At 41.8% G+C, this 26,306-nt stretch overlaps 1 protein-coding gene across 4 annotated transcripts in view; it reads right to left on the bottom strand.

Annotated features, from left to right (window-relative positions):
• Nucleotides 1-26,306, bottom strand: part of EXOC6B (exocyst complex component 6B) — a 450,860-nt gene that overhangs the window by 146,846 nt on the left and 277,708 nt on the right. For 3 of the 4 annotated variants that reach the window (XM_073343016.2, XM_073343017.2, XM_073343019.2), the window contains exons 17-19: nucleotides 21,349-21,483; nucleotides 17,500-17,679; nucleotides 11,016-11,045 (exon numbers count right to left, since the gene is read on the bottom strand). In XM_073343016.2, the coding sequence (XP_073199117.1) occupies nucleotides 11,016-11,045; nucleotides 17,500-17,679; nucleotides 21,349-21,483 (345 nt within the window). The remainder of the gene's footprint in view (nucleotides 1-11,015; nucleotides 11,046-17,499; nucleotides 17,680-21,348; nucleotides 21,484-26,306) is intronic. The other variant, XM_073343018.2, reaches the window with a different exon arrangement.

Below are 26,306 nucleotides of genomic sequence, written 5' to 3'. Positions count from 1 at the left end.
GAAATGTGCTCTAGGTTGAGACGTGTCTCTGCATTAGACATGACCAATCTGCAGTTTCAAAGGAATAGGTGACTGGTGTGTGACTTCATCAGATGGAAAGATTAATGGCCACTTTCTGATTGCAGACTGTGTCAAGCTCTGTATTTGAACTGGATCCATGTGGAACGATCCCACGAGCCTGAACACTGAGGCCAGTGTGTTGTGTACAGACTTGGAAGAAGAGTGGGACTGGCACAAAGCTATAAACGACACGGTTGAAGTTTATGTGGCTTTGAAATTTGCCAAGGATAAGAGGAAGAAATTTTCTAACCATTAAATTAAAGCTAGTGATGAACAGTATTTACATATCATGAGGGTTCTGAACACAGAGCAACTCCTGTTGGATTAATAGCTGCCACTTAATCTGGACACCTTGTCAGTTTCATCACATTATACGGTCATTGTAAGGTTATAGGTATTCTGGTGCCCAAATTTACGGAAGTCCAGGAGAAGTGGTGACTACATAAACAAACAGTTACCTTTAAACAACATGAAATAGATTTAGGGATCTGGGCACAACTGGAATCTCCAAACTGGCTGACAGTGATATCATCCCGGAGTCCATAATCCCATTTCTAAAGCAGTGAAATCCCTGGAGCCAATCACAACGCAGGACTCACTAACATCTGTAAGCCCCTGCTTACTCCTAACAAGCTATTACTTTGTGCTATAGAATCCTCACCTTCAAAGATTGGTTTGGGTCCTGAGAGACCTCCTTCTTTCCCTATGACAGGCCATGGCAGACTTGATCAGAGACAAAAGAGTGCTGGTTCAAAAGAGATGGGGATGCTACTACCAACCATCAGTCTTGGGTGCATTTGTGGGGGAATTCATCCCTTGTAGCTCCTCAACTTCTCTGCATAATGCCCCCTGTGCCAAACTCAGGTACTTGGGCTTGGAGTGGGGGAGGAGGATTTAGCTCTATAGTGGAAAGCATGCTACCAGAAGAAAATCACCATGTTTAAACAAAGTTGGGACCTGCATTCTACTACAGCAACATTCTACGATAGGTTTGTCTGACTAATATGGCCAGGTATTTTCCCCCCCTACAGCTGCTAGTCAGACTTCACTATATAGTCTATAGCACGGATTCCCAAACCGTGATCCATATATTACTGGTGGTACCTGAGCTTGAAGTTCCATTATTTCACTTGACAATGATTTTTTTATTTTTTTTTTTAAAAGAAGGTGGTTTGTGAACCAACAAAGTTTGGAAGCCACTGGTCTATTGTATGGTTTTATAAACACAGTTCTGAGAAATTGCCATGTCTTCTCCATACCTGTCTAAGTAAAAATACTAGTAACCACAAAGTCCCTGAAACACAGCAATGGCTAACGTGATTTAAAAATGTAGTCGTTAGTGCAATTCAAAGATCTTCTCACCTGGAGTCTGGATGGCATCTCAAGCCACAACCAGCGGTCTGCGATAATATATGGAACAACGCTGCCCTTGGATTGTGTAATTGCGTTCATCAAGGTTGTGCTAAAGTCCAGCAAAAGCAAGAAAATTCACAGGGTGTCATGACATCTTTAACTAGCTGACCTCCACGGATATTTATAAGACGGAGGGTATGCCATTAAGAAGTCAATAGTTGCCAACTTACTATTCTTATTTTCTATTCCTACTTCAAAGGGAAATTGTGCTCTCTCTGTCATTGCCACACCATGTCATCTGACAGATACTGAGTTTTCAGTCAACTGCCACTTTTCAACAACCAACCCATATAACAAAATAGCAAAGACAGCAGCTTATCCTTACCACACAACAAGATAAACCAGACAACCAGAAGAGCTCAAGAAAATAGACTAGCTTTGCAGAATGTGTCACGGGCCAACAATCTGAGGCTATTTCAGACCAACCTGGGGAGAGAATGAGTTTCCAGAGTCAAGGTTCCATCACAGAGGATACTGTTTCAGGAGTTAAATTGCTGAGCACAGGCAACTACCACTGAAGTCAACGGTTGCACACTCTCGGGGTCTATCAGGATTTGACCCATAGATTTGAGCAAAAAAGAGATCAGAAGGAAATACCTGATTTCTAATTTAGAGATGCCATGACTGTTCCACAATGTCAGCTGCTTTCCCATAAGCCTTTTTTCATATAGGCATAAAGCAGGAGTTCTCAAACTGGAGGCCGGGACCCCCCAGAGGGTGGCGAGGTTATTACATGTGGGGGTCAGGAACTGTCAGCCTCCACCCCAGCCCCGCTTTGCCTCCAGCATTTATAATGGTGTTAAATATATAAAAAAGTGTTTTTAATTTATAAGGGGGGGGAAGGTGTCACACTCAGAGGCTTGCTATGTGAAAGGGGTCACCAGTACTAAAGTTTGAGAACCACTGGCATAAAGGGATCCAAATCCATTATGAATTGCAGATACTCATCAATGAGAGACAGCGAGAGTTTGCCCCTGTGAAAAGTGAACTCAGGACTCGGCACTGGTGAGGCTTCAGCTGGAGTTCTGTGTCCAATTCTGGGAACCACACTTTAGGAAAGATGTGGATAAACTGGAGACAGTCCAGACGAAAGCGACCAAAATAAGAGCTTTAGAAAACTGGACCTATGAGGAAAGGTTAAAAAAAGCTAGGGGCACGTTTAGTCTGAGGAAAAATGACTGAGCCGCGACCTGATAGTCTTCAAATGTTACGGGCTGTTATAGAGGGGATGGTGATCAATTATTCTTCATGTCCACTGAAGGTAGGACAAGTCGTCATGGGCTTAATCTACCACAAGGTTCGATTTAGGTTAGCTATTAGGAAAAGCTTTCTCACTCTAAGGATAGTTAAGCTCTGGAACAGGCTTCAAAGGAGGTTTGTGTAACCCCCATTACTGGCAGTTTTTAAGAACAGGTTGGACAAACACCTGTCAAGGATGGTCTACTTTGTCCTCCCACAGCACAAGGGGCTGGACTAGATGATGTCTTGAGGTCCTTCCAGCCCTACATTTCTGTGATTCTATGACTTTGGATCCATGCATACACAGATGGAGTGGTAGTTAATGTTTCAAAAGTTCCACACCCCCCGCATCAGGTAATCGAACCCCGGTCTCCCATGTTACAGGCGGAGATACTTACCACTACGCTAATGAGGTGTTACACATGCAGGATCTAGCAAAAAGACGTGCAGTCAAAATCCAAGGCTTTTCCCTTGCGTTTGTTGTGTTGTCTTAAAATCAATGTGTGGCTTTTATTTTTTGAAGGGAAAATAAACAAAAGGAAGGGCAGGAGAGGAGGGAAGTGTCTTGGAATATAGCTGACAAGACTGACCAAAGAACAGTTTCTTCAAAGCATTATGTATTAGTATGTGAGTACGTGCTTAGGCACAGATATTTCTCTGAAAAGCCAGGTCAGTATTTTGATACTAAGTTAGAGTCTGGAAACCATTAAGGCTACCCCTATGCAAATACACACAGCAACTGCTTAATTCCAAAGAAGCTGTGTCATTGAACATACCATAGGGTCTAGCACACAAATCCACAGTAAACGTCACAGTGGATAATTCTGGAATAACCGGTTTCTTCCTAATTTGTGTCACTTAGCGATTGTCTTATTGCCTTGAAACACCAGGGATTGTATGCCTTATACTTTTTATCCTACCTAATGTCATTGTGGATGTTCTCATTCATGTAAATGTCTAACCATTTTTTGAACCCTGCTAAACTCTTGGCTTCAGTGATACCTAGTGGCTGAAATTTCCACAGATTATTAATACAATCTGTAAGAAAAATTATTTCCTCTAGCAGTTTTGAATTTTCTACCTTTCATTTTCAATTGTGTTCCTTTGTTCTTGGATTGGGAAAATGGTAAAAGGAAGCTCCCAAACTGTCTTCTCTAGATCATTAATTATTTGGTACACCTCCATCATCTCTCCTCTTACTTACCTACTCTCTAAACAGAGGATGCTGTTCTGACCTATAATGCACATGTACATGCTAAGACTCTTGATTTTTTTTTCAAAACAAAGAGGGTGTAGAGATTACTGTGGAATTAGCTTTCTTAGTCCTGATGACAGGAGTGTAACCCATCTGACAGCCAAGAGTAACACACATGGATCCAGAAGGGTGGTCTATCCAAATCCTTCCTGGATGGATGATGGAGACAACAGGAGAACCACAAGGTCTGAGGTAAGAAGGAAAAGCAGAGGGAAATAAAAAGGATTTCCCCCTGAAATTTGTAGTACTCTAGGTGCAAAACTGTAACCTATTTCACAAAGAAGTGAAGAGAATACAAAGATCTCCTCTTCATCTTTGATTGTTTTTAAAGGGTTCATAGAGATGATACTGTCTGAAGTTCAAAATGAGGGTGGGAACCTCTGACTATATCTTGGGAGCTATAAAACTAGGGACTTGAGTTTATTGTTTCAGTAGATGAGGATGGATTTAAAATTTCAGATACAGAGCCCATTTTCTCAGGTAAGTGGTGTTCTCCTGACTATAAGACATGGGACCTGGAAGCGTTCACATCACAACTGGTGCTGACTGACACTCTTGATGCAAGTCTCAGCTGAGAAGCTAAGGACTCAGTGAGCCATGGCAATGGAACTCCCTTCTCACCTTCTCAAGTGGTGCCTCTGGAACAGGGGTAAGACACGCTGCCATGGCAGCATGAAGGAAACTCGCATTGCCTATTCTCCATGCTGTAAACTGGACTGTGGAGAAATAAGGGATTTCTATCTCTTGAGCTGTCAATAGGACACTTTTCCACAGCACTACATTCTTACACAAACAAAACTTAAGGAAGGAAGGTATTGTGGATAAGGCTTCTGTCTCAGACTCAGGAGACAGAAATTCTATTCCTGGCTCCACCACAGACTCACTACGCGCATCATCTTGCTCACTCATACTAGAGAGAGGACACTTACCCTGCCCCACAAAGGAGCTAAGAGACTAAATTCATCATGTCTGTCAAGTGCTCTGAGATTTTTGGATGAAGGTGCCAGGGAACTATTGGAGAAACATGAAGGTTCAAAAGTTGGGGTCTCCAGTCACCTATGACTGAAAAGCATTTCAAATAAAAAAAGATTTCATTTCATGAGTCTGTTTACATGTGGAAAGTCTGAGGCCATATACAGTTCTTCTCAATCCCATTTACACTACGGAAAATATTTAGGAGAGTTAAGTCTTTCACTGTTCAACTAGACTCCCTCTTGTTCTCTAAGAGAGTGAGACTTTCTGAATGGGTCTAATTTGTTTCAAACCATTCATCCATTCCATGGCCAGAAGGGACCATTGTGATCTAGTCCAACCCTGTATAACACAGGCCAGAGACCTGTCCTGAAATAATTCCTAGAGCAGAGCTTTTAGAAAAATATCCAGTCTTGATTTAAAAATGGTCAGTGATGGAGAATCTACCATGATCCGTGGCAAGTTGTTCCAATGGTTAATTACTCTCACTGTGAAAAATATACACCTTATTTCTAGACTGAATTTGTTTTGCTCTATCTTCCAACCATTAGATCATGTTAGACCTCTCTCAACCAGATTGAAGAGTCTTCTATTATCAATTTTTTGTTCCCCATGTAGGTACTTATGAACTCTAATCAAATCTTCCCTTAATCTTCTCTTCATTAAGCTAAATAGATTGAGCTCCTGAGTTTACCACTATAAGACATGTGCTCTAATCCTTTAATCATTCTCATGGTTCTTCTCTGAACCTTCTCCAATTTATCCACATCCTTCTTGAATTGTGGACACCAGAACTGGACACAGGATTCCAGCAGTGGTCACACCAGTGCCGAATACAGAGGTAAAATAATCTCTCCACTCCTGCTCAAGATTTCCGTTTATGCATTCAAGGACTGCATTCGCCCTTCCAGCCACAGCGTCGCACTGGGAGCTCATGTTCAGCTGATTATCCAGCACGGCCCCCAAATCTTTTTCAGAGTCACTGCTTCCCAGGAGAGAGTCCCGCATCCTGTAAGCATGACCTAAATTTTTTGTTCCTAGATGTTGACATTTGCATTTAGATAGAAACATCCCCAGTGCCCAACCATTATCAGTGACCACCATTCCAAAACTGAAACCAGAAAACTATATGACATATTTTCATGCTGCTCTTGTGTGACTTTTATTTTGTTCCGTATTTGCTTTGGGAGTAGTATTCTTTCCATTGGAAAAAGGCAGATTTTCCATTAAATACGAAGCAGCTGCCATATTGGAAACAAAATTGATTAAGCGGATTTTTTTCCCCTAATGTATACTCAGAGAGCTCAAACCGTGTTTTTTTTTTTTAAAAGTAATCTTTATTACCTTAACTGGCAGACATTTTGCCCTGACAAACCAGCAGGAATATATTATAAAAAAAACTGCAACAACTTTAGGAAACTATCTTAAAGTAAAAAGAAAAGGAGTACTTGTGGCACCTTAGAGACTAACCAATTTATTAGAGCATAAGCTTTCGTGAGCTACAGCTCACTTGCATCTGATGAAGTGAGCTGTAGCTCACGAAAGCTTATGCTCTAATAAATTGGTTAGTCTCTAAGGTGCCACAAGTACTCCTTTTCTTTTTGCAAATACAGACTAACACGGCTGTTACTCTGAAACCTATCTTAAAGTATTATGTGAAAGGTGAAATACTGACAGCACTTGATAATGATGTTCTGCATCCACCCACACAGCAGATACTTTACATGAAGTGGCACAAGGTTCCCCATACGTTACCCCTGTTGATGTGACTAGTTCAGTCTCCTTGTGTATTTAGACTTCTGACTATTTGCTGAGATTGTCAGAAAGTGGGCAACATGGTCTTGTGATGAGCACGAGTCTATTAGGAATGGGACCGAGACCTGACTTGCGTCACTGATGGAGGCCAGACTCAAACTAGTAACTTAGAAGCAAAAAAGCACAGTATCCCATTTCCAATCCCATGTGCTATCAACTCCCTCTTGACAGAATTTCCTTTCTGAGCAGGGTTTGGAGAACTGGCTATAAAGGACCAGTGAACAATATGACTGGCACATAACATTTAGACTCATATTACATTTTTATAAGAAACAAGTATATAAATTCAAACACAGTTTAAAACATGTAGAAGTTACACTGGTAAGTGCGGTAGCGAAGGTATTTGGCTCGGATTTTAGCTTAGTTCACTCATTACCACTCACAAAATACGATGAAAAAGGTCCTTCTAAGTTTGAGAATCGAGCTAAAACCACTTAAGCACCTTGCTTGCCCTCTATTATGTCTAATCTGGACTGTAAGGTCTCTTAAAAATAGACTTTTAAAGATGCTATGCACACTTACAGTGCTCCATAAATAATGATTAATCACAGTCATTTCTATAGTGCTATTATAGTATTTGATCACTCCAATTGTTGTTGAAAAGAACAACAACTCTTAGTGCATTTTCTGCGACAATATTGTGAAAAGGGATTCCAGAAACACCAAAGAGAAATCTTTTACATTTGAAGATCTTGCTCCTTTCTCTAAGGCAGATTGGGCTGCTCCTGTGGCTACATGTAGCTAGATAGCGAGGGCTTTTGAAGCAGATGTGGTGTTAATCAGCATTCCTTTTCACATACACAAGGGCAGTCTTATGAGATTTAATGTGACCAGTGCATGAAATAAGAGAAAAGCGTATAATTGCAAAGTCTATTGTTTCACTTAAATTTGAGCCTAAAGGGAAAACACTTCAACTCCCATTAAGGCTTTTGGAAGCTGTGCACTGGAATTCTGGTGCAGGAAACAACAAGCATGTTTGAATCCCTTACCTCTGAAGACGGGTTTTCTATTGCTAATTTCAAAGTTTCATATGCCTGGTTTTTCTATTGCAAAACTTTAAGTATATCATGTTTTTTTTAAAAACTACTCAGTCTGTGAAGTGAACCCAAAGCCAAACATGGCCAATGTAACTAAACAAGTCACATCTAGGTGAATATGAACATGCTGGTTTAAAGGATTTATGGCACAGGGCATTTTGGCTTCAATTACTTTTCAAAGTACTGAGAGCACACAAGAAACCATGTAATTATAAGATAACTTTTTACCCAGCCTCTAGTTAACCAGCCCTCCCCAGGTTAACCAAAAGTCAGTCTTGTCCCTGGATAATTCTTCTTCTAAAAACCCTTTATAAGGACAGGACAGTAACACATGGAAATCATAGAAAATCATAGAATATCAGGGTTGGAAGGGACCCCAGAAGGTCATTTAGTCCAACCCCCTGCTCAAAGCAGGACCAATTCCCAGTTAAATCATCCCAGCCAGGGCTTTGTCAAGCCTGACCTTAAAAACCTCTAAGGAAGGAGATTCTACCACCTCCCTAGGTAACGGACATCAAACCAAAACAGGTGAGGCAGCCCAGCAGTGCACAACCAGGTAGGTGACCCTGTTCCAGTTCACAATCTCCATCTCTTGCTCCCAGGCCCAGCTGGGTTTCAGGGGCAGTATGCCCAAACTCACGGGAGGTTTGGTCCTGCACCCATTCAACCCAATGACAGTTTTCGCACTGACTGGAACAGGAGAAGAATCAAGCTGGGGAGGCAGGGGGGAGACATACGAAAAAGAGTACACTGACGACTGCATGGATGGTATTTCAGAAACTTTGCATTGTCTCATCTTCACTAAAATGTAGCCATGTTTGCCTTTGTGTCCCAGACAAGTTACATATAACGTCTAATCTTCATCTTTTTTTCTGTCCACACCAACATGCTATAGCCATGCTATGGCATAAACCTAGCTGGTTCCTAGGTTAAAACAGGATTTCTTTCTGTCTATCCAGACAGGCAAGAGGAAACCGTGTTATTTGGGATAACTATTGTCCACAGCCACCTTTAAACCCGGTTTCAGGATCTTTGAAATGCTGTAACTTTGCGCTATCAGGTTTTATTTTAAAAATTATTTTTTTAAATGCACACTGCAATTAGTGATCTGCTCGATCAATTAGTTCAAACTACCTACAGAACAAAAAATTAGAGAGTTACAGGAAAAAAATCTGTGGCAGTTAAAAACAAATCAACTAAAACCAGTTTAGTACAGCCCCACCATATGAAGGCATTCCTTCACTCCTCACACTTTGCAGGGGACTTACAAAGATCATTATTCACCAATTTAGCTTAATGACACTAATGCACCCCCCTCCACAGGAAGCTGACTCCATAGCGGTCTAAGCACTGGATTACATTTAAAGAAGAAATATATTATCTGGCTTCTGAATAGTGGAAGTCCTAAAAAGCCAGAAGCTGGACTTCTTGTCCCTTAAAGTGCACTGAGGATAACCCCAGGCTGGATCAAAAACAAGACAATAACCAGCACTGCTTCTTTAAATCTCATAGGAGGGGAGAGGGTGCTGTCATCAGAGAGGCACCCCTCTCCTGCAGAGGCAGAGTATGCAGTGGCCACAGCGCTCAGAGTCCCGGCTGATGCAAAGGATGAGCGACTGGGATCAGGAATTGAGCCATCGCTTTGATGGAATCTAGCCTCAAATTGCTTTAACAAACCAATTTCTTTTCAGAAGCTGGCCTTGATTTGAGACCTACATGTTGACTTAGGAACCCCAAGGCGTCCGAAGGCTGAGGCACTCGAGACATAGCTATGCTCAGTTTCCAGGAAAGGGGGTATGTGCATCCAACTGCATCATGAACTGTCACTACTAGTGTCACAGCCAACAGGCAGCTTTAATAAAGAGCATGGGTTAAATGCAGAAGCTTACAGTTGGGGTAAATACTACAGCTTAATGTGTACTATCTTACACCAGAGAACTGAGTAGAGCAGAATTGTGTCTACAATAATGAGGTGCACTTGTTAACACGTGCCATGGCTTGCAAAAATTGGAACAGAAAAAACAAGGTAGCTAGAATGTAGTTTGTGATCTATCCATGAAAATGTCTTAGTTTTTCTACTGAACATGAAAACAAGCATAAATGACAACAATTAGAGGCATTCATTGAACCAGAATGCAGGTCCTGGAGGTCAGCTTTGCTTTCTTTGCGCTAATCCAAATAGCGTGATAGTAACATCAAGAAAAGCCTGCACTACTCGTTGAGAAAATATTCCAGCGTTATAACCAGAGGGGAAGGTTCAGTGGTCTAAAGCATCAGGCTGGGAATATCTAGACTCTGTGGAACCACAGGTTCAAAACCCAGCAGGGTCAGCTGTGCGAGGAAGACACATACTGGGAAACATGTAGATTACAGCGTACGTGGGAGAGGGTTTTTCAAATAAGATATTAAAAACAAAGGCCAAGTCTGCTAAGTGGAGATTAAAGACCCCCATGGTACTTTTCTTCATAGGAATTTGCCTCAGTTTATTTGGCTAAATGACCCCTCTCCCCATTACTGAGAAGGGTGTAGCAGGCAAGAAGCATACCCCAGAGGTGAGTGCATTTCAATAGCACTATATACATAATATCTATATTATTTATGATGTACTGGAATAAAAGGCACCATTTAAATGGAGATCTTCATCATTAGTTCAACAATTTGGGAAGCGTTCATCTTTCGTAAGGTTGCTGCAACCCTGCCACTTGGTGCCAGTATACTCACTGCCTCTGCCTGTCGTACTGCGGATATCAGCTCAGGACAAAGCTTGGTCCTTGGTCTCTGAGCGGTGCTAATGGGTTTGGGAGGAAGTACTAGCCAGTCCACCATGGCTAGAAGGGCTGCTGCAGCCTTTGAAGCAGGTAAGGGATCCTGGCAGACTAGGTTTATGGGTGATAGCTGACTCTCGAGTATTCTTTCTAAAAAGATGCTATGTCAGTGCTCCACTTATTGAACAGAGAGCGCCTTGTATGTCAGGAAACCTGCTTCTTCACTGTGCTTCGACACACTCTATTTATTCACTTTCTAATAATAAATGGAGGAAAAATCGTACATTCTGGCAGCAGCGACAGGGTTAAATGTCTACTCTGAAACATTAAGCTTTTGGCTGCTTTTCTACTTATCTTCATCCCTCCCAGAATACAGACCTTTTCTGGTTCAAATAACCCTCTAACATTTGAACTGCGAGCAGAACATACTGAATGCATACAACACACAGTCATACTCACCGACATTGTAGAATGGACATCTACATCCCCCTACAGAGGACAACACAGGGAATTTAAATCAAATGCATCAGAGAGCAAAGGAACAGTGTGAAATGTAGTGAGGTGGGAGCAGTTCAGGAGTACCGTGATCATCTCCTACAACAAAGCTTACTCTTTAAACGAGACTCTCACTAAAGCTGTCACTTCAAAAACTTGACAGCATATTAAAGAACTGCACACACATTTAAATTGACACCCTTATCTCAGTACCTCACTATTATCTCAGTATTAAGCTACAATATAATGAAGTTTTTAGGGCTCATATTCTGTTTTCATGCCAGATATTTTCCACCAGGACACTGTAAGATGAGCATCTTGACCAAAACAGTCAAGGCTATGCCTACAATAAACCTCAGATTTGTCCTGAATTTACTTCCATGCACTGTTTTCCTTCTTTCAATATGTTATGGAGGCAATGTTTCATCTACTAAAGCAACATAGGAAACCATTTTCTTTATAAGAAAAATCTACCTCTCTTTTAAAGTTCTCTCTACAAAACATGTGAACTGCCAGAATCACTGCGTTTATTTGCAACTGCAAAGAGATGTCGATACAGCTAATGGGGCACTGGACAAAGCATCCCAAGCAAAGAATCCATACAGTTTACACAGTTACAGCTGAAATCTGTGTTCACCATCTGGCAAAAATAAACACACAGGAAAAGACTCCCTGTGCAAAGAGTTCATGCTGAATTGCTTGAGACTGGAGAGGTTACAGTTGTAGGATTGCTGAAAGATTACTTCCCTTTCCCAGGTCACTGTCACCTCTTGGCCTCAGCCGATTACCTTCCAAAGGAGGTTATCAAGATACAAGACTAACAGAGGATTAAAGGAAACTTAAAATAAAAACAAAACACACCCCTTTCCCCAACTCCCGTCCCCGCCCCCAGCAAAAAAACATCCTTGCTTTGTTAACCTGACAGCTCATTGTAGGTGTTGACACAACCCTCCATCTTTGAAAGGCTTAAAGTCAACAAATCAGTGTGTTTGGAGTAGCCTTGTCAATGCGATTTACATTAGCTTGTCTAACAAGAAATAAAAACAACAATCAGCCATTGTGGACAAAAGGCTTTTTCATTCATTCTCTTGAAAGCGTTTTGCACAAAATATTAATCTGTTTAAACTGTGGCCCTTTGCTCCCTAAAGAGCGGGGAAGCCACCTTTTTTTTTTTTTTTTTTAGCAAAGCATTTTATTAAAACTTTTACAGAAGGAGAGTGCGCTACCTTACCAACAGTGAGGCAGGCAGCATATCGTAACTAACTCGCACTTGCTAATTCAGAAAGGAAAGAGCCTCAGGGCCAAATGTTAGCTGTGCTTTTATTCCCAATACCATATTATTTGTTTTGAGACGTTTAGAGCACTTAGCAGACCATTTTTAAATTGTGGCTATAAACCACCATGGAAGTTCTGTGCTGTGGTGTTATGTGCCAGAGTCTGGATGGCTTAACCACGAACTCTTCACCCTGCAACATGTGCTAAAGACATGCTGCTGGGTCCTGGCTCCAATTTGCAGTGCTGCATTTGCCATCTTCCCAAACTAGCAGAAAGTTAGGAAGGAATGCAAATATGTCCTTCCCTAAGCAGCCCTGTCCATCCTAGCCATCAATACACTAATCTGTGCTCTAAAAATCCATATCTAAAGCCAAAATGCTGTCAAAGGATGAGAGCAAAAAAACTAACAGAATCCAGGGAATTCAGCATTTAAGGAAATTGCCATTTTCCTTAGAAATACCTGCTACTGTTTCGCTCTCTCCCAATCATGATAGATGACTCAGTAGAAACTACAATAGACACTTCCCTCCCATCATCCCCGACGAAGTCCAAGCTGACACCGTGGAGTTGAAACTGGAAAATACAACTTGAATGTATGAGAACAAAGGAGACATTTAAAGTTCTTTTTAAGTTCTACTAATTTGTAATACTTTGGGTCAATATTAAAATTTTACCTTACAGCTATCGTGAAAGTTTAGGGTCTCTTGTGGATTCAAATCAGAATTACATGACCAAAGCCCAGCTCTCAGACCAAGATTTACCCTGCATACTGTTCAGAGTTACCACTTTAATTTTTTCAGCAGAAATGTTGACTTGAGGCACTTGGGTTCTGCAAGTAGATCTGATCTGCTGGATGCTTAGAGCCCTGACTCTGCAGAGACTTCGATACACAGGAACAGTCCCATTTAAGACAATGGAACTACTCACATGCATAAAGTTAAGCAAGTGAATAGGTCTTTGCAGGACCAGGGCTTCGTCTCAGGGTTATACTTCAGGTCTGGTCCTTTTTGTGTAACTTTTGTGTAGCCTTGGGAAAATTCTGCATGCCATGGTGAGTTTCTTTGATCAGCAAGCAAAACATTACAAACTTTTATTAGGATCATCATGATGAAAGGCAGGCAAGTTGCTTTTGAGTGTGGGCTGGTAAATTTTCATGAACATTTTCAAGGGTTACTTTAATGCTTACCATTCAACCTGTCTCTTGCTATCAGTCATTTCCAGAGACTAATGTTGACTTTTATTCTGGTGAATTTGAAAAGTTAAAAAAATTAGTGGAGAATATTTGTGATGTTTTTAATTGTGTGAATTCAAGAACTGTGAAAGGTGCCTGATCAACAACCCTGGGAAACAAAGTAACCGCAGAACAGGAGCAAGATGGCCAGGGAAAAGGGGCTCTTAACTCAGCATGTCTCAACCCTGTTTTGCAGGGCCATTTCTATCAGTGAGAGGAAAGTTCACTCTCCATGGACCACTCAATATTTTACTTCTCTTATTTAGCAGCTAATAGTGTGCAACCATGATGGTAATTTTGGGGGGGAAATTGAGACTGCAAACTCTCTTCACACAACGCACCAACACTCATCCCATGGTAGTAATATTCTGTCAATAATGACTTGGGCTGGATTCAAACCAGCAAGCTAGAGGTGAAAGGCTCTATTATTCCTTAGCAATACTCCCATATATACCTATAATTCATCTTTTTTGTTTAGTTGTTTTCTCTTTCATCCATATTCTTCTACAAAATACATACCGCTTTTGTACTGCTTCTACATACTGCTTTTATACAGGTAGACTTGGGATTTCTTTTGTGCATAATGGTTGATGTTTTATTTGAAAACAATAAAACAACCCACTTAGGGCATGGCTACACTGGCAGATGTAGAGCGCTTTGAGTTAAACCAGCCTTCGTACAGCGCAGTAGGGAAAGCGCTGCAGTCTGTCCACACGGACAGCTGCAAGCACACTGGCGTGGCCACATTCGCAGCTCTTGCAACAGCCACAGAGAGCAGTGCATTGTGGTAGCTATCCCAGCATTCAAGTGGCTGCAACGTGCTTTTCAAATGGAGGGTGGGTGGGGCGGGGCATGACAGGAAGTGTGTTGTGTGTATGTGGGGGGAGAGAGAGAGTGGGTTTTGGGGGGGCTGAGAGCATGTTGGCATTCTGTCTTGTAAGTTCAGACTGCAGCAGACCCCTCGTCTCCCTCTCCCACACAGCATTCCACAGTAATGGTTGCTTTGTCTCGGAGCAGATAAGCAGCCGGATGTCAGAAACGGAGCTTTCAAAGGGCATATCCGCATTCCTACAGCGAGTTCAAAACAATGAGAAGCCACTTGACTTAAGGGGATTATGGAACGTTTCCGGAGGCTGATCAGAGCGCAGTAATGCAACACCTCGTTCACACTGAGGCCCGGGCATTTCAACCAAGGCACACCAAGCGTTAATCTTCTCGCCAAGATGAAGTACCAGGAGCGCTCTAGCCGTGGAGTCAGAGCACTCTACGTGCCTTTGCCAATGTGGACGGGTAGTGAGCTAGGGCGTCCGGGGCTGCTTTAATGCCCTCTAACTCACAAGTGTAGCCAAGCCCTTAGAAACAGAGCAAAATTATGGGATCAATCAGGAAAACCCATCAAGAATGGGAGAGAAAAGAGACCAAGGCTAACAATGAAGTCAATATACTTTAAGTAAAGGATTTGAAAAAAACAAAACCAGGATATATACGTCACAATTCTCCCTGTCTTTAACATTGGCTACAAGTTACAGAGGAACCCTTGAGCAACTTAGAATGAAGGCACAGTCACACGGTTCTTGTAAAGAACATAGCTTTGAAATATCAAAAATTCCACACCCACCTCCCCGTACAAACTAATTAAGCCAGATCTGCAGCATTACAGATCACACTTTTAGATCTGATTAACTATCTCCCACACCTCCACAGGGCAGTTGTGAGGATTCGGTTTTGTATGATGCTTTGAGGATAAGGTGCTATATACGTGCTGGCTCAATGTTGTTAACTTGTTACCTGGCATCCTCACTGTTAGGAAAAGCAGAGTGACTTTTTGAGCAGCTGGGTAGTTTTACATATATTAGATTGATAGAGAGGTTGCTTCTGCTCGCCTCAATCTTTTTTTTTGGAGTAAGCAGATGCCTTCCCTATTCCCAAAACAATTTTGATTAATTTGAAAAGGAAACGTTAAAGTTTTAAGGAAGATAAATCACTCCAGATCCATCTCATAAATCACTGCGGGCATGTCTTTCCTTCTTTGCAGCCCCACGTTAGCCATGCTTAATGCTCCAGTGAAAAGACACCCTGTCAGTCAGGTCTACAGCAAAACACCACAGAAGCTGAGGATGAACAAAGAGGGAGTTTCTCTCCTTACTGACAGGTGTGTGTGTGTGAAAGGGTTGAAGGAGAAGGGGTATGCTGCAATGATTTTGTGGACACTTATTTATTTTCCCAAATAAATATTCATTTGGATTCCTACAAAAACATGCCTCTCCTATCACCCCAGGTGCTCAGGCATTAAAAACACCAATAAAGCATCCAGACTAAACTGAGAAAGTATGAATTCTTCTTACTTTTTACTGTACCATCTCTACCTAGCAAAACCTTACTTTTGCTACCAGCTAACTGAATTACTCCGCTAGTTCAAGCAGTAGAGGTATGTGCTATGGGGCTGAAGGTCCAGATACAAAACCTGATGACAACCCATGATAGAGGTCATTGTACTTATATCTAGATCCCTAGTAAGAAGACATCTAGTAGTTAAAGAATCCAAATGGGAGCCAGCAATCCCCAAATTCTATGTCTGGTTCTGATACGAGTCCCTGTCTGGCAACTGACATGTCACTTCTCTATCTACGCTGCAATATGGGATGGAGTCATTTTGAAAACATAGGTGACCCAAAAGGAAGAGATGGGTGAAAACTCTCCAATCTCTCTCCACCACAGCCCAATCTCTCCCCCAAAAGTTAGTTGCGATGCTTAACATTCCCCCTTCTCACCTCATTCACAGTGGTGTCTTCAAATCTGATTAACTGGAACAAATCCTTCTCACCATGCCTCTGGCTGTTCCTCCTTCCCTAGGAATCAGAACTAATTCCCTTCCAGCTGTCAAATCTTCTAGACACCACAACAAGGACCCTTATGGGATCCAAGATGCCAAAGGCGTGGGATTTCAAAAAGGAACCACTAAGGGTTTGGCTTTCATATTGGCTAAATGACACTGACGAGTGGTCTAAAACCTTTGTAGTAGTTCAGTCAGAGAGATGAACAAACAGGATGAAGCTAAGACAGAGAGAACTACAAATGCTTAAGGGTCAGCCTTTTAGTCTATATAACGGTTGATGAGATTTAACAAACTACGTGCCCAGATGCCACTGAGTTGGGCAGCTACCAGAGTGAATGATAAGTAGTAAAATGAAAGCGTGAAAAGATGTAACCACATGTAATAGAAATACATTTTTCAATTATTTTGACATTTCAAAGTTCTACTGATGGAAATTAGTACCAGGGAGAAATCCATAGGACCCAAAATAAATTTTAACAAAAAAGGAGTTCTTTGTGGATAAGTGAAAATGCCTGATTATTAAGTTTACTTTACTAAATAGGATATTATACTCTTCCAGGTCAACAACACAATTCAATGGATAATGGGATGATTTTTCTAGAAATAAGAAAATGCAGGTGTATTGTAAACAGAGAAAAAGCTACTCTCTGCTATATGATGCAGAGCTCTATTTTGAACTGGTGACATTATGAGCACATGGTTACAAAATTTGCAAATGAAAAACTCAAAGGCAAAATATATTCTCAAACGTGGTACCTTTTCTAAAGTAGTCACTTAACATTGATTAAAATAAAACTATACCTCAGTTGTTTAAAATCAAATTTAAACCGAGTACCTCGTTAATTATATCCCTTACCGTATTTTTTATTAAATCAACAGCTCTATACTTTTCTCTCAGACTTTAAGGAGCAGTTTTGAGGGAGCCCCCCGAGAGAGCCTGCCTTCCGATAGCTCTTGAAATGCCTTATTTGAAAAATCAGTTCTGTTCATGACAACAGCACAACATTATCATGTACACTAAACTTCGAACAGCCCAAAAGTTCTACAGTGGCATTAGAACCCCCATGCACTCCCAGTTTTCAAAGAAAGAGACCACTGTCACTTACAGGTAGGTGTGTGAACACAGAAAAGGTGCTGCGCAGGAAAGCAATGAGATCTACCAGGTAATCGCTGGCTTTGCTGCCCGGTTCAGCAGCCATCCAGTCATAATCTGCCAGCTGCAAAAACTGGTCTATCTTCTGGTTCAGATTAGTGTAAATCTCTTCCTCTGCAGCATGGCGGGCATCCTGGGAAACAAGAGAAGACTCCTTAAAATGGGACGGGAATTAAATCAGCCAACTTAGTGTACAGAGCATGCAGTACTGTGCACCAGTTCAACACACTCCACATTAGTAAGGTAACACAAGATGTGGTGTCACAATCATAGTTTCAGAGTAGCAGCCGTGTTGGTCTGTATCCGCAAAAAGAAAAGGAGGACTTGGGGCACCTTGGAGACTAACCAATTTATCTGAGCATAAGATTTCGTGAGCTACAGCTCACTTCATCGGATGCATTCAGTGGAAAATACAGTGGGGAGATTTATACACACAGAGAACATGAAACAATGGGTGTTACCATATACACTGTAACGAGAGTGATCAGGTAAGGTGAGCTATTACCAGCAGGAGAGTGGGGAGCTGGGGGGAACCTTTTGTAGTGATAATCAAGGTGGGCCATTTCCAGCAGTTGACAAGAAAGTCTGAGGAACAGGGGTGTGGGGGGGTGCGGAGGGGGAATAAACAAAGGGAAATAGTTTTACTTTGCGTAATGACCCATCCACTCCCAGTCTTTATTCAAGCCTAAGTTAATTGTATCCAGTTTGCAAATTAATTCCAATTCAGCAGTCTCTCATTGGAGTCTATTTTTGAAGTTTTTTTTGTTGAAGAATTGCCACTTTTAGGTCTGTAATCAAGTGACCAAAGAGATTGAAGTGTTCTCCAACTGGTTTTTGAATGTTATAATTCTTGAAGTCTGATTTGTGTCCATTTATTCTTTTATGTAGAGACTGTCCAGTTTGACCAATGTACATGGCAGAAGGGCATTGCTGGAACATGATGGTATACATCATATTGGCAGATGTGCAGGTGAACGAGCTTCTGATAGTGTGGCTGATGTGATTAGGCCCTATGATGGTGTCACCTGAATAGATATGTGGACACAGTTGGCAACGGGCTTTGTTGCAAGGATAGGTTCCTGGGTTAGTGGTTCTGTTGTGTGGTATTTGGTTGCTGGTGAGCATTTGCTTCAGGTTGGGGGGCTGTCTGTAAGCAAGGACTGGCCTGTCTCCCAAGATCTGTGAGAGTGATGGCTCGTCCTTCAGGATAGGCTGTAGATCCTTGATGATGCGTTGGAGAGGTTTTAGTTGGGGGCTGAAGGTGATGGCTAGTAGCGTTCTGTTATTTTCTTTTTTTGGGCCTGTCCTGCAGTAGGTAACTTCTGGGTACTCTTCTGGCTCTGTCAATCTGTTTCTTCACTTCAGCAGGTGGGTATTGTAGTTGTAAGAACTGCTGGAAATGGCCCACCTTGATTATGACTACAAAAGGTCCCCCTCCCCCCAGCTCTGCTGCTAGTAATAGCTCACCTTACCTGATCACTCTCGTTACAGTGTGTATAGTAACACCCATTGTTTCATGTTCTCTGTGTATATAAATCTGCCCACTGTATTTTGCACTGAATGCATCTGATGAAGTGAGCTGTAGCTCACGAAAGCTTATGCTCAAATAAATTTGTTAGTCTCTGAGGTGCCACAAGTGCTTTTCTTTTTGTAGTCATGGTTTGTGCTTCATTAGCTTCCCTTTTTTGTCCTACATGCTGTGTAGGAAATCTTCCTTTTTTCTACCAGTCTAACTGATAATACTTTTGCATTCTCCCATTAGCAGCTCCGTTCCCTTTTCTAACGAGGTAACAATGTTATTTACTTGCAAGTCAAAGCAGGATTGTGGGCTTGATTTTGGCCTCTTAAAGTCACAGAAAAATAGTAATTTCTGAATACACCACATAGTCCTTCCAGTTATTACTTGCACCTAGCAAGAGGTTTCCATCCACAAGGAAATATTATTCTGGGACAGCCATGCAGAGAAATGCATTAGCAGAATCTATGGTATTTATATTGAGCATTGGTCTGGATGAGAACTGGTTAAAAGATTTTGTACAGTCTAAAATTTTAAACATTTTCAACACACATTCTCATGGTGGCCAGACCCTCCCGCCCTTACTAAATATTTAAGTGCTCACTCATGCCCTGTGATTATCTGTTTACACAATTCCATTCCACTGGAGTTTTGGGTTCAGATTTTCAAGGGCAAATACGTGATTTAGCCACACAACTCCCATTAAAAAGAACCGGAGTCGCGTGGCTAAATCTCTGCAGTGGATTCTTCTGCCTAAAATGGAACCAGTGTTGAGATACCATGCTGGCACGGTAGGCATTATGCCATTATGCTGGTTCAGGGGAAGCGGACGGAGCTGTGCTGAAGGGCAAGGCCAGGAGGGGGTGAGACAGACAGGGACTCTGCCAGACACCACTGAGACAAACAGAAGGATAAGAACAAATAAGTTTCAGGACATGCTACCTGTCTCTGGATCATGGAAAAGAAGAAACCTCATTTTTTGTCAGATCATTCATATTGATGTATATAGTTCTGTAAACATCTCAGATACCACCAAGATAGGTATGCACCCTAGTTAATCCATCTAGAGGACTGTGATCAATTGTTCTCCATGTCCACTGAAGGTAGGACAAGAAGCCATGGGCTTAAACTGAAGCAGGAGAGATTTAGGTAAAATATTGGGAAAAATTTTCTAACTACTCTAAGGATACTTAAGAGGTTGTGGAATCCCCATCGCCGGAGGTTTTTAAGAACAGGTTGGACAAACACCTGTCAGGGATGGTCGAGGTTTATTTGGTCCTATCTCAGTGGAGGCGGCTGGACTCGATGACTTCCCAGGGTCCCTTTCAGCCTGACATTTCTATGATTTCTATTATGGTTACAGTTTTCTTATAGCCTAAAATTTACAACTATGTAAACTTATGGCAAGAGAGCCATCAAGCAAACAATGAACAAATGCAGGAAGCTGGTATCTAAGAGAATGTTGGCTTGAAATTCGGTGGATGGTTGCATCCATGGCTGATGTACTGTAGGAGAGCCAAACCCAGCAGCGTCCTCCAGACTGCTGCTGCTTTACTGTATAAATGAAAAAAACGGCAATGATGTTTTTCCAGCATCATGCATGTTGGGTCTTCCCTGTACTACAACCCTATCGATATTAGTTCACCATTTCACAGAGAAAGCCCAGGCCTGGGCAGCTTTGCTGTTTGGGAAAAATTCACTTACCTGTCATTTGTGTTCTCGAAAGCTTACCCATCCATGTATTTTTGGTGAAGTAGTATACTTCCTACCATTTGCTTGTATGAGGGACTGTGTGCTAGGGGCACTAGGGGATGATAAAATGCCTTAGTGGTGGCAGACACTTATTGATGATTTAGTTTTGCGGCTTTAGAATGCTACAGCAAAAAGGAATTTGCGTAGGTCACATGCACTGGGAGCACAAACAGAGAGAGAAACTCTACCCTACCTTTTGGAACAATATATATGTGACTAATCTGGTAGTGACTCATTTGTTATTGTTTTCCTTGCTGCTTTGTTACTGTAGGGTTGAAGATAAACACTAAATTGCTGACAATGGTGGGGTTTTTTTTGTTTTTAAAGAAAGCAGTATTAAAATAATTTGAAAAACAACACATATTGAAAGGATTGCACAGACTTTATAAAATGTGCAAAAAGATTAATGTGGAAGTTTCCAGCACAAATTTTCGCAGCACAAATTTATTTGTGGACCATGCACAACTCACACATGGTGTATCTACAGTCAGACACAATCCACAGAACACCCCTAGGTTACCATGGTTTTCTCACCTTGAAGGTGGTAGTTCCATAGAGTTTGGTAGTATGGACAGTCTCCGGGAGTACGCTGGTGATATTGGTTATGAATTCTTCTAGGAACTTGCAGGATTTCTCCAAGTGAGTCGTATTTATGATAATCTGCACAAGCTGTGAAGGCAAGGAGATGTGTCAGGTGCGGCTTGTGTTTTTAAAGTAAGGTGTATGTCGGACTAATGGATGCCAAACCAGGGCGATCTGTCATCATGCTGGACACTGCACAAACGTGCTGTATACTGCTAAAGGCTAAAAAAATGATTGTCCTGTTTTAACATATGAAATTTAAATAAAAGCTCACACTTGAGAAAGGAATTTCCCATGACTTTTGCTAATACCACAAAAGACTATAATGAATTTTATAAACTCATTGTTCATTTTACTACAGTTCAAATACCATTAAAATATAAAGGGTTACAGAAGATAACATATTTCTGGTCTAACATGGTATCTGTTAATAAACCCTAAATACCCTGTATTCTTGAGCAACAGCTCACAAAAAAACACACAATGGCATTTAGAAATGAAGCCACAGATGGTTCGATGATTAACTATCAACTGATAAAATGCCTTAGCAAAAGATCCCCTGAAGTTGATACAGCTCAAGCATTGCAAGTTTAGGGCAAACTGATCTTGCTTTTGCCTCTGATTCATTCACAGATAATTATTTAACTTTGCAAATAACTTATTTAGTTCCTTATTCACATTCATTTCTCAGACAGGAACGCTGTCTTCTTACAAATTGCCTCGTATTTCAGATGCGATATAAGCAATAATGGAAAGGGTCTAAGAACTTCCCATTTATCCCCGATGTCATGCTAAAATATCTTCTGGGACATTTGTGCCATTTTGCTGGAATATTAGAATTCAAAAGTGACAGAGAGAAAAGGAATTGGACTTAGGACAGCAGGAGAATGTGTGTTCGCTGTAGAATTTTAGAACATTGGTCTATAAGTATTCAAGATCATTTGCTTTCAAGCACCAATGATTCGGAAATAGGCGAAGTCATATTTGACAGGGTGCTACTCCCTCTCTCCCTTTGCCCATAATTAGGTTATAATAATTGATTTTTACAATTCAAATCACACAAACCTTCACACCAAGTTTCAGTAATACCAACTAGGCTGAATAGATGTGCATAAATGAGCAATTCCATTTCCTCTTGTTTATTACCCAGGCTTCTAGCATTGGTGTATAGGCAAGTAAATAACTTCATCGTGTCCCTTGATGACTTAACTAATTATAGAGTGGTAGCCGTGTTAGTCTGTATCAGCAAAAAGAAGGAGTACTTGTGGCACCTTAGAGACTAACAAATTTATTTGGGCATTAGCTTTCGTGGGGTAAAACCCACTTCATCGGATGCACATGCATCCGATGAAATGGGTTTTAGCCCACGAAAGCTTATGCCCAAATAAATTTAAATAATTTTAGTCTCATCAACTTCATTTTATTCTAAGTGATTTCACATTTGTTCTCCCTTTTGATCTTCCCATTTTGTTGTTACTTTAACACCCTCTTGATTAGTCTAGCCAGCCTGCTCCCTAGAAGATTGGTTGTCCTTTTACAGAGATGGAAGAGGTCATCCAAACTGTATAACTCATTCTCCCCACAGAAAATGGACATATGTTCCACAAAATCAGACCCTCTAATTTTACACCACTTACCTAGCCAGCAGTTCACATCCAGAATCTTCTGCCTTGTGTCCTCCTTTGTTCATGGGACAGGAAGGATCTCAGAGAAGAGCTCTTGGACATTCTCCTTCAGCATCCTTCTGTCTGAGCTCTTGGAAGTCAGCTACTATCTGTGAGGTATCCTGCCACGTAGTGTCATTATTCACTGTCGCCAGGGGGTCCTTGCCCATTGTCTTTAAAAGCTTACCCAATTTTAGTCACATCTCATATGTTGGCTCCTGGAAGACAGCACACCATTCCATTGTCCATCTGGGTCTTGCAGAAAACATTCTTTTCATTCTTAGTACAGAATCCCAAACAACGATTGTCTGTCTTCATTGGACAGTTGGAGATCTCTTTCTGGGCACGTCTGACTGTCCAGTGGGTTGGGCTGAGCAGCCATCCCCAGGTACATTCCATCTACTTTCCTTTCCATTCAGCCAGCTGGATCTTCAGAGATATTTTCTGCAGAATCCACACTGAGGACCTACTAAGGATTGGATTCTTCTAGCTATGCAGAATTCCTCCTGGTCCTCTTCCCTCTGGTAACACAATCTGCCCATCCTCATCTGCTTCCAGACATGGAGAATGCTCCCTGTGTCTCTTCCCTCGAGTGCTTATGAAGTGGCAAGCTTACTCTCTGGTTTCCACACACACTGGTTCCTTATAGTCAACTCCTTTCTTCCTTGAATCTGTAGTGGTGAGGCTTTTCAAATCTGGTTGTACAAATTAAACAAATGATAGCTCTTTTCTCTGTAGTTCTGTAATCCCTTGTGTCCCTGTTATGCATTTGCTTAATCCCCCTCTTTACTGCTAATGGCTGCCCCATGGTCCTTTGTCTCTTGGTGGGAGATCAAAGCACACTTGCTTTTAATCAGTGCTGCGTAAATCAACAAGAAGGGCGGGTTCACTGTCTCCAATGCAGTCCGCTTAGTATTTATATGGTATATCAAAGTGAGAAGACATTTCAATTTACCAGGCTCAGTCCCACAGGCCTCCACCACGTTCCTACAAAAAACATTTCTACAACCTGACCTGGTACTTACCTTACATTAACTGTGATTCTTTGAGATATTTTGTTGGTGTGGATCCTTCTTATGGTGCACATGCACTTCATGCATGCAAGATCGGAATCTTTTGACCAACACTATCCACTGGGGCTGTGATTGTGTCCTGCATGTCCTCGTGCCCCCTCACCCAAGAGCCTCTAAGAAGAGTGGCCCTGACCATCTCTTTGATTCATTGCTAATTCAAAATCCCAGAGAGCTGGATAATGAAGCTGATGGGATGGAGAGCAGCTGTGAAGTCCACATGCGTTAAACACCTTGGAGATCGACAGTTACCATTATGTAAATGACCTTTCTTTTTTGAGTCTTTGTCCATGTTGATCCTACTTATGACAACTAGTTAGCTGTTCCTAGATTAACTGGACACAGGTCTGAGGAGTCCTAATACAGCTAACTAAGTAAGTATTGCAGAACGGCTCTCCTGAATTTGGCATCTGGCCTAGTTGCTAAATCCAGGGCATAATGCTTGGTAAAGGCATGAACTAAATTGTATGTGAGCCCTGCAGAACTCTGATATAGGAACATTTATTAGGCATGTAGAAGAAATTGTATGGTCTCTAGTTGAGTGGGCCCTGATGCCGCCTGAGGAGAGGGGCATATCTGTTAGTTGGTAACAAATGGTGATGTACTGGGTAATCCACTTGGATAACATCCGGAAAGAGATGGCCTGACCTTTCACAGCCTTCTCCAATGCCACAAAAAAATGGGATAATTTCCTGAATGGCTTGGTCCTGTCTAACTGATAAAGAAGGGCTCTGGAAACATCTGAAGTATGGAACTTGATTTTTCGCAGGTCTGAATGTGGTTTGGGAAAAGAGAACAGCGAAGCTGCTGGTTTGCTTTAAATGAAAATCAGACACCACTTTGGTAAGAAAGTTCTGATGAGGTCTCCGCACACCTTATCTTATGGAAAAGAGCGGAAGGGGTATCGGCTACTGATGCTTCCTCTGCAGGACGGGGCACCATTCACTTGAAGGTTTAAACTAGTGTAAATGGTGAATTCTCTGTAAATTGAAGTCTTTAAACCATGATCTGAGGACTTCAGTAACTTAGCCAGAGGTTATGGGACTATTACAGGAGTGGGTGGGTGGGGTTCTGTGAGCTGCAATGTGCAGGAGGTCAGACTAGATGATCATGATGGTTTCTTCTGGCCTGAAAGTCTATAAGATGTTTAAATTTTATAGAGGGGACAGCCATCACAAAAGTGGTTTTGAGAATTAAATGGTGTAGAGAGTACTTGGATAAGAGTTCACTGGGGAGTTCCATGAGGCCCATAAAACTACATTAAAGTCCCAGGCAGAAGTGGACTCTCAAACCAGTGGAATTGTACCTAAGTGGACCCTGACAGAATTAATGGTGAGGCCTGATAGCTTAAGAAGATGTAGTGCAAAATCCTGGGACTAGGGTTTAAAGGGATGACACCATGTGATGAAGCCCAGATGGGAAAACCTTTCCACTCTGAATGTAGACTGATCTTGTCTCAAGAGGGCTTCCTGCTCTACATTAGAATTTTCTTGGACCTGTGCAGAGCAATCCCGGTCTGTAGTGCTCAGACACTAAACTTCCAACCTATCAGATGTAAAGATGTTGGGTTTGGATGGATAATTTGTCCTTGATTCTGAGAGCGTATATCTAGCAGATCGATGAGAGCTCTCACTAGCTATGTGGACAGGTGCAATAGGTCTGTGAACCAATACTATCTGGACCAATAAGGGGCTTTGAGTACTACTGAGGCCACATCCTACATTTTCCTTATGACCCTGGGTGTTAAGGGAATGGGGGCAAAGGCACAGAGATGGTTGAGACAAAGGGGTTCGGAAGGCATCCTGGAAGAAGCCTGCGCTGGAACAGAATGATGGACATTTGCTCCTGGTGGTGGTGAACAGATAAATTATGGGGGAGCCCCGCCTGTGGAATACAGGTTTGAGCATGGAGTCTTTCAGTGACTGAGTCCTCATGAATGGTTGAGTACTGCCTGCTGTGGTAATACACCAAATTGTTGTTTGCTCCCAGTAGGTAAAGAGCCTTGTAAGTTTTCCCATGAAGATGGCTTGATTGGTTCTTGACAGAGGGAACTGAAAGGGCACCCACTTGCCGGTTAATATAAAACACTGTAGAGGTGTTGTCTGTCAGGATCTGCACCACTATGGTTCCTTTCAGAAGCAGTAGAAACATTCCACAGGCTAGTTCAAATCACCCA

The sequence above is a fragment of the Lepidochelys kempii genome, chromosome 4 (genome assembly GCF_965140285.1).
Source record: "Lepidochelys kempii isolate rLepKem1 chromosome 4, rLepKem1.hap1, whole genome shotgun sequence".
NCBI classification, from domain to species: domain Eukaryota; kingdom Metazoa; phylum Chordata; order Testudines; family Cheloniidae; genus Lepidochelys; species Lepidochelys kempii.
Note: the sequence above shows the minus strand (reverse complement) of the source record. Positions and strands in the feature narration are given on the sequence as shown.